Source organism: Oryx dammah, unplaced genomic scaffold, assembly GCF_014754425.2.
Source record: "Oryx dammah isolate SB20612 unplaced genomic scaffold, SCBI_Odam_1.1 HiC_scaffold_25, whole genome shotgun sequence".
NCBI lineage: Eukaryota > Metazoa > Chordata > Mammalia > Artiodactyla > Bovidae > Oryx > Oryx dammah.
The window spans coordinates 253849-263521 of NW_024070209.1; the positions used below are offsets into that span (position 1 = coordinate 253849).

Sequence of the window (9673 nt, forward strand, 5' to 3'; positions counted from 1 at the left end):
TACTCTATCAAACGCAGCTCTTTCAGATGTTGTTTAAAGGTCTCTGAGGAAAGCCTCATGATCCAAAAGTAAGAGAACCAAAGCTTTGCTCTATTCTGACTTCAAGATAACCTTCCAGATACCAAATCTGGTGCAACACCGCAATTTCTGCAGTCTCCCTGTGGTTTGCCTCTGCAGGCTCTGCCTGCCTCCTCCACCCTCCTTTGTCTGGTTCTGAGCTACTTCTTTTCTCTCTCCGCCCTCTCCTCCAGGTGCTCTGATCACTGTCCTGGATTTAAGCACCACGCGGGAGCGCTCAATGGCTAAGTCGTGTCTGACTCTTGTGCGACCCCACAGGACTGTAATCCACCAGGCTCCCAGTCAATGGGATTTCCCAGGCAAGAATACAGGAGCGGGTTGCCATTTCCTTCTCCAGTGGATCTTCCTGGACCAGGGATCCAACCCACATCTCCTGCACTGGCCGGCGGATTCTTAACCACTGAGCCACCGGGGAGCCCATTTAAGCACTATCATCACGCTAATATAATTACACCGAACTGCATCTCTGCGACCATCCTTTGCCCTTTACTCCAGATTTTACATCCAACTGTTCACTTGGCTCTATTGGGAAAGGAAATCTCTGGCCCCTCACTGGGCCTGGCACCTGCCCTCAACAGGAGATGAGGCCTTCCTAGGGCCTGTGCTGGGTTTGCCATCTCATGTGGCCTTATATTTCTCTTCTTCCTGCTCCACAAATGCTGTTCAGTTCTGAGGTTGTATGCTGATAGCTCTCAGGCTCACCTGAAGCTCCAGTGTTTCAGATTCCTTGGTGAAGTGGGGAATCCTTCCACTGCACATGAGCAAGCTGCCCTGGGCAATCGCTGCTGAGAGACCTGCCCACCCTGGGGATGGACGCCCTTGGCTGGAACTGATCTTGCACTGTCCAGAAAGAAGCATGAGGACAGTGCTGCTTCATCCAGGGCCTAACCGCCTTGTATATTCCTTGGTGACTCCAATATTAAGATGCAGTGGGCAGAGTACTTAAAGCCTCCCTGGGACTGGTAACCAGGGCATGGTGCTGGGTGTGATGGTCCCTGTGGGTTGAATGAATGGATCTCCACTGCAATGTCACACAGACACATTAATGTAACCAAGATGGTATTCTGATCAACAACCTACACTCAGGTTTTTTTTAAAAAAAAAAAACATCCCCACCATTTACATCCCCACCAACAGGAAAAAGAATGAAATAATGCCATTTACAGCACCATGGATGCACCTAGAGATGATCACACTAAGTGTAGTCAGTCACGCAAAGACAAATATTACATGATAACACTTAAATGTAGAATCTAACTAAATATTAATAATACAAGTCAACTCACCTACACAACAGAAACTGACTCAGACGTCGAAAACAAAATCGTGGTTACCAAAGAGGAGAGGTGTGGGGGTGGTGAATGAGTTTGGAATTAGCAGATACATACTACCAAATACGGGCGTTCTCAGTGGCTCAGTGATAAAGAACCACCTGCCAATGCAGGAGACGCAGATTCGATCCCTGGGTCAAGAAGATCCCCTGGAGGAGGAAATGGCAACCCACTCCTGTATTCTTGCCTGGGAAATCCCACGGACAGAGGAGCCTGGCAGGCTACACAGTCCATGGGGTTGCAAAGAGTCGGGCCCGACTCTAGAGACTAAACAAGAACAACAACTACTATATATATATAACATACTAACATACTATTATAAATCAACTATAGTGAAATAAAAGCAAGAACAACCAAAAATAAACCTCCATCTGTCGCTGGGTCTTCACTGTCTCTGCCCATGGCGCCATGCACCCTGTCACCCAAGATGGAGTCTGGGAACCTTGCCCTCTTTTCCTGCTCACATCCCTAGTGGGATAAGTTCCATGATGCTGTCTCCCAGTTCACTTTCCATCTTCCCTGTCCCCTGTTCAATCTGGCCCCTGGACCTGCTAAGAGCCACCTACGTGGTTTCCCAGCATCCCGTCTCTTCTAGTCATCTCCAGCTCACGTCTACACAGCAACAGTGTGCCCATCAAATCAGTACAGCCCTCTTAAACCTGGCTTATTTTCTCAGAACTACAAGCTCCTCCACCACCCACCCAGTCCTCAGGACTATAAGAGCTGGCTCAGGAATCCCTCTACCCAGACTCACTCGTTCTCAGCTCACACGCTGCTCCAGCAACAAGGTTCTATGTTTTACCTCGTCACTTCCTCAAACATGCCAAATTCTTCCCTTCTTAACCTTTGCACGTATTCCTCTCTCTTTCTGGAATGGCATCGTTCCCATGCCGCCCACTAGTAACCATTTTCAACTGGTTGGATCCTGCTCATCCCTTCAATCCCAGCATCACTGTCACTGCCTCAGAGAGGCTCTCAACTGTCCTCACCCCATAGGAGGTTTTATTTCCAGTCCCGTTGCTGTCGCGAAGTTGTGTCTCTTCGGCTCTTTGCACCCCCATGGACCGCAGCACGCCAGGCCTCCTTGTCCATCACCGACTCCCAGAGTCCACCCAAACCCATGTCCATTGAGTCGGTGATGTCATCCAACCATCTCACCCTCTGTCGTCCCCTTCTCCTCCTGCCTTCAGTCTTTCCCAGCATCAGGGTCTTTTCCAATAAGTCAGCTCTCTGCATCAGGTGGTACTGGAGCTTCAGCTTCAGCATCAGTCCCTCCAGCGAATATTCAGGGCTGATGTCAGTCCTTTCAAAGCACTGACCACAAATGCTGATTTGCTTACTTCTGTGCTCAGTGACCTGTGTCTTGCCTCCAAGTTGGGCAGCATCTGTTAGATTCAGCATTGAATCCCTAACATGATCCTTGGTGCACAGCTGGTACCCAGTGAAAACTGGTCGAATGAATGAAGGTTTAAAAAGAGGAGGATGGGGATGAAAAAAGTAAATTTTTTTCCCAGCATGGTGGACAAGGGTGTTTATTCCTCTCGTGCTGTTTTTCGGTTACCCATGTTGTCAAAGGGACAAGGTCTGTGGTTATGATTTCCTCAGTTCAGGAAGCTTCAAATCTAAAAAATATGCTCTTCTGACTAAGAAAGGAAACAGGGAACTAATCCAGGAAGCTAAATGGCTGCTTTCCATTCTGGAGTTCCGGAGCCTACCTCTGCATTTTTAATGTGTAATTATGTGTCATCTCCTCTCATGCCAAGTTGGGTTCATCACCTTCCTTCAAGTGATGGACTGGATCGGGGGGGGGCGATTATTAAAGCACTCGCAAATTTTTCAGCGACACCGAGGTTCGGCATCTTGAGATTAGTTCCCTGTAAATAAGAAGGTGATCTCCCCATTGTGGTCACACACAGAGTGACTACAAGACTCCTGAGAAGGTAAGCGAAGTGGACGAGCAGTAGCGCTGGTGGGATTCTAGGGCCACTCTGAGGTGGGGAGAAGGGGCTGTTGGATTGTTGAACTCCAGCCCATGTCCTGGCCCCCCATCAACGCTGTCCCACCAAATAGCAGGTAGAAGCACTATTTCTCCTTTTTGACAGGTCTGGGTGGCACCCTTTTGAGGCTTTTACTGGAAATAGCATCCATTAGATAAGCTCCTGCTGAGAGCAGAAGTGTTGATCAGGCACTGTCCACTCTCTTGGGAAAGGGTCCTGTCCAGCAGCTGATGGGGCACCTTGGTCGTGACACCAGTGTTTCTGTGCCATCACCACCCAAGGGGGAACTCCATGTCCAGTTTACACTTAAACCATAAGATGGAAGTGTTAGTTGCTCAGTTGTGTCCGACTTGTTATCCCATGGATTGTAGCCCGCCAGGCTCCTCTGTCTGTGGAATTCTCTAGGCAAGAATACTGAAGTGGGTAGCCATTCCCTTCTCCAAGGGATCTTCCTGACCCGGGGATAGAACCCAGGTCTCCTCCATTGCAGGTGGACTCTTTACCATCTAAGCCACCAGGGAAGCATCTAAGATGAAAAACATCCCTCTAAAATCTCAGCATGGACTAGCTGCCACCTCATTCCCTGAGCCAGTTCTTCTCAGGCTTTTAGATAATAAATGTGGCCCTCAAAGAGGTCCAGGATGGGCTGCTGCAAGCTGTCCTCAGGCATGGAAGTCAGGGAAGAAGGACTGGTGGTTAGGGAGGAGGCTGGGAGGATAGGGGAGACGAAGAACACATGGTGAGTCTGGAATGAGCTGGGACGTTAAGGTGGAGAATGAGAAGCACCATGTTGGACAATGGGAAAGGCCAGTAGACTTGCTGGCTATGCTTGGCAGTGGTCCTCCAGGGAGGATGACCTCCACGTCTCAGGAGAGGGGCCTGCTCGGTGGGACTGGGTGCCCTGATGTTTTTCAGGGCTGGCCCAGCCTTCCCAAAACAACAGTGCAGGTGGAGGTGAGCATACCTAGTATGTCTCACCTGGTCATACCCTACTGCTGGCTTATAACTTGCAGTCCTGATTGGTGAGGGTCCAGTCGCATCAGTGCTTCAAAATGTTCACTATCCTTCCCGCTTCTGGCAGTGGCAAAACCCAGCGTTTTCAGTGTTTCTTAAAATTCAGTTAACATCACAATCATATGAAAAAATGCAGATTTCCCAAGTCCTATCCAAAAAGATCTCACCCAACTCAGTAGACCTGTTGGAGCATCAGAACTTATGTTTTATAAGCTTTCTGGGTGATCCTGGAGTGCCTGAAAGATTGGGATCCACAGCACACAGGCCATGATACAGTAAGACTCCATTTTCCATTAAGGGGGTTGGTCCTGCTGCAGGGAGGTGAGATGCTAATATATAATTAATAGGTGTAAGATCAGGAGGGCAGCTGACAGACATACCCAGGAGCCTCTGAGAAGGCACTATTTACAACAGCTAGGCCATAGAAGCAACTTAGATGCCGATCGACAAATGAATGGATATTACTCACCCATAAGAAAGAATTTGAGTCAGTTCTAGTGAGGTGGATGAATCTAGAGCCTGTTATACAGATTGAAGTAAATCAGAAAAACAAATTTCATATATTAACATATATATACATTAATATATATGCATAACATATGACACATATTTACACTAAGATGACATTGGGCTCCTATGGGTCCCAACTTTGTCAAGCAACAATGGATTCCTTTGCTCAAGCCACTTATGACTACGTTCCTGAGCCTCCAGTGTTTCTTATTTATCTGCCTAAATATGCATTTTTTCAGCTCTCTTCTCTTATGAACCCATCTTTTCATTCAAACCAGATGATGCTCACTGTAAATGTGTATCACAACTGAGGGTCAAATATGGAGAAGACCTGAGCAAGAAAGAAAAATTCGCACAAGAGTAAAATGTGCTTCTGTCCACAGCATTACCAGGAGAGCAGGGGTTGGTCTCGTTCTTGTGAAGAACAACACAACAGCACTTGGTCCAAAGGAAGTGAGCATACAACCAACTGCCCCCCAACTCCGGCCCCAGATACATGGCCCAGAGACAAGGATGTGGGGAAAGAAGACTTCATCAGCACTGTTGGTGGTGATGGGGAGGGGACTGTCACCTGGGTGTCCACGACAAGGGCACCAAGAGGTGAGACGCCCACACATCTCGTGGAAGATGGAATAGCCATCAGAGGCACCTGGTGCTCAGAGAAAGAAACCAACTGAGGTCTGTAACTCAATGCTAGTCCGACTCTTTGTGACCCCACGGACTATACAGTCCAAGGAATTCTCCAGGCCAGAATACTGCAGTGGGTAGTCATTCCCTTCTCCAAGGGATCTTCCCAACCCAGGGATCAAACCCAGGTCTCCTGCATTGCAGGCAGATTCTTTACCAGCTGAGCCAGCAGGGGAGCCTTAAGTTAGAAGTTCAGTTCAGTTGTTCAGTCGTGTCTGACTCTTTGCAACCGCATGAACCACAGCACGCCAGCGCCCCTGTCCATCACCAACTCCCAGAGTCCACCCAAACGCATGTCCATCAAGTCAGTGATGCCATCCAACCATCTATCCTCCATTGTCCCCTTCTCCTCCTGCCCTCAATCTTTCCCAGCCTCAGAGTCTTTTCTAATAAGTCAGCTCTTCACCTCAGGTGGCCAAAGTACTGGAGTTTCAGCTTCAACATCAGTTCTTCCAATGAACACCCAGGACTGATCTCCTTTAGGATGGACTGGTTGGATCTCCTTGCAGTCCAAGGGACTCTTCAAGAGTCTTCTCCAACACCACAGTTCAAAAGCATCAATTCTTCAGCGTTCAGCTTTCTTTATAGTCCAACTCTCACATCCACACATGACTACTGGAAAAACCATAGCCTTGACTAGATGGATCTTTGTTGGCAAAGTAATGTCTCTACTTTTTAATATGCTATCTACTTTCCTTCCAAGGAGTAAGCGTCTTTTAATTTCATGGCAGCAATCACCATCTGCAATGATTTCGGAGCCCAAAAATATAGTCAGCCACTGTCTCCACTGTTTCCCCATCTATTTGCCATGAACTGATGGGACCAGATGCCATGATCTTAGTTTTCTGAATGTTGAATTTTAAGCCAACTTTGTCACTCTCCTCTTTCACTTTCATCAAGAGTTTAGTTCTTCTTCACTTTCTGCCATAAGAGTGGTGTCATCTCCATATCTGAGGTTACTGATATTTCTCCTGGCAATCTTGATTCCAGCTTGTGCTTCCTCCAGCCCAGCGTTTCTCAGGATGTACTCTGCATAGAAGTTAAATAAGCAGAGTGACAATATACAGCCTTGATGTACTCCTTTTCCTACTTGGAACCTGTCTGTTGTTCCATATCCAGCTCTAATTGTTGCTTCCTGACCTGCATAAAGGTTTTTCAAGAGGCAGGTCAGGTGGTCTGGTATTTCCATCTCTTTCATAATTTTCCACAGTTTATTGTGATCCACACAGTTCAAAGGCTTTGGCATAGTCAATAAAGCAGAAACAGATGTTTTTCTGGAAATCTCTTGCTTTTTCGATGATCCAGAGGATGTTGGCAATTTGATCTCTGGTTCCTCTGCCTTTTCTAAAACCCGCTTGAACATCTGAAAGTTCACGGTTCATGTATTGCTGGAGCCTGGCTTGGAGAATTTTAGACGTACAGACACCCAAAGCCATGACAATGAAATGCTGCTGTAGTCCCACATCTGCTGCCATAGTTTAGTACACATAAGGTGCTGATCCTGGATGGAGAGCTTTCAAGGTCAAGGCTAAGTCCAGATATTGGCATTTTAAGTTTTTGCAGGTCACATGGCTTGATTTCCTGGGTAGTTCCCAGATAACTCTGAGAGCTGGTACCTATCATCAACCTTCGAACCATGGTTCTTTCCAGGAGATGGGAAATGGAAGTCTAGGTCCATGAATATGGTTCCAGTTGCCCAGAGCCTGTCATATCAGCCTGCTTTTGTCTTTAGAGATGGCCTCTTTTCCTGCTGTTCCTTTATATTTTCAAGTTATTCATGCACTAGAAGTCCTCTCCAAGCTACTCTTCACAATAAACTTACTGATATTTATGTAACATTTGCACTTTCCCCTTCAAAGCTTGGGCAAGTCATGGACATTCTGCCCCAGCAGAAGTTCCCATGAATCTTGTTCTGAAAATGACTGGTATCCATGATATTTGACCATATACTTTTTTTCTTTGACCATGCCAGTTGACATGTAGAATCTTAGTTCCTCATCCAGGGATTGAACCTGTGCCCTCTGTGGTGCAATCATGGAGTCTCAATCACTGGATGGCCAGGGAAGTCCTTGACCATATACTTTTTGAAAAGCCAACAAATTATGTGCACCATGGCTGATTTTCCTCTCCCTCAAGAAAGTACTGTTTTCCATGAAAAGATGCCCAACATCATTCTTTATTAGAGAAATGCAAATCAAAACTGCAATGAGATATCACCTCACACCTTCAGAAAGGCCATCATCAAAAAATCTACAAGCAATAAATGCTGGAGAGGGTGTAAAGAAAAGGGGACCCTCTTGCACTGGTGGTGGGAATGTAAATTGATACAGCCACTAGGAGAACAGTATGGAAATTATTTTCAAAAACTAGGAATAAAACTACATTATGACCCAGCAACCCTGCTACTGGACATATAGGCTGAGAAAGCCATAATTGAAAAAGACACGTGTACCCCAATGTTCACAGGAGCGCTATTTACAATAGCTAGCTCATGGAAACAGCCTCTGTGTCCATCAGCAGATGAATGGATAAAGAAGGTGTGGTACATATACACAATGGAATGTTTCTCAGCCACAAAAAGGAATGCATTTGAGTCAGTTCCAATGAAACGGATGGCTTGTTATACAGAGTGAAGTAAGTCAGAAAGAGAAAAACACAATTCGTATGTTAATGCATATTGGAATCTAGAAAATTGGTACTGGTGAACCTATTTGCAGGACAGGAGTAAACATGAAGATTTACAGAACAGACTTTGGACACAGTGGGGGAAGGAGAGGGGCACTGCATTAGGAGAGGAGCACTGACATATATATACCACATGTGAAACAGAGCCCGTGGGGAGCTGCTATCTAGCACAGGAGCTCAGCCTGGTGCTCTGTGACAACCTTGAGGGGTGGGGTGGCATGAGGGGGAGCAGGGAGGTTCAGGAGGGAGGGACATATGCGTACTTGTGGCTGATTCATATTGTTGTATGGAAGAAGCCAACACAATATTGTAAAGCAATTATCCTCCAATTAAAAAAAAAATGTACTGTTTTCAAGGTTAGCACAGAGAAAAAAGAAGGCTTTTCATGCCTCCTTCTCAGCTAAATGGTTTCTCCTGCAGCCTGTCTATACCAAGCCCCAACACAGTCACAAAGGACTCCTGAGAAATTTCCTCAGTGTTATAGATCACAAAGAACCTTGCCGTCAAACTGCAGCCCCAGAGCAAAGCAGTCCAAATAAGGAACATCTCTCCGCAGTATCTCCCCTGGCCGCTCTCCAACCCACAGGAGGCTTCTTGCCCCAGCTTTGGGATAAGAGTGCATATGTCAACCAGTTCAGCCTGTCCTCTAGCTGTGACCTTGGGCAAATTCTTTCACCTCCCTATGCGTCCATTTCCCTATAGGTAAAACAAGACTAAATCGTTGAGAGGGTCTGGCAAAGGATTCTGGAGATAGAGGCCAGCCCAGGCCAGGCATGGAGTGAGTCATCAGACAGGTTGGCTATGGCTCTGCATTGAAAAATCAGGGAGAAAGTGTCCCCTGGAATGACCCCTCCCATCCAGCAGGGCCCTGGGAAGGAGGGACCGTACCTTTACAGCGGGGTTGCTCCGCCGTCCAGGTGCCGTTGGGAAGACACACCACACTGCTGGGCCCGACCAGCCGGAAGCCGGGATTGCAAGTAAAATGGACTTCGTGATCCACTAAGTACTTGCTTCCAAACTTTCTGCCATCCAGAGGGGCATTCAGAGCAGGGCAGGAAACTGTAAGGAAGAAAGCAAGGCCCACAAGCATTTAGACATCATTCTGGATTACAATCCATAAAGAAGGCGGAGTGCAGAAGAACTGATGATTTGAATTATGGTGCTAGAGAAGACTCTTGAGAGTCCCTTGGACAGCAAGGAGATCAAACCAGTCATTCCTAAAGGAAATCAACCCTGAATATTCATGATGATGAAGCTGAAGCTCCAGGTCTTTGGCCATTTGATGCGAAGAGCCCACTCACTGTAAAAGACCCTGATGCTAGGAAAGATTGAGGGTAGGAGGACAAGCGGGCAACAGAGGATGAGATGGCT

At 46.9% G+C, this 9673-nt stretch overlaps 1 protein-coding gene across 1 annotated transcript in view; it reads right to left on the minus strand.

Moving 5' to 3' along the window:
* Positions 1–9673, minus strand: part of FBLN7 (fibulin 7) — a 56485-nt gene that overhangs the window by 17812 nt on the left and 29000 nt on the right. Inside the window, exon 3 of the mRNA XM_040267531.1 lies at positions 9191–9361. Within this exon, the coding sequence (XP_040123465.1) occupies positions 9191–9361 (171 nt within the window). The remainder of the gene's footprint in view (positions 1–9190; positions 9362–9673) is intronic.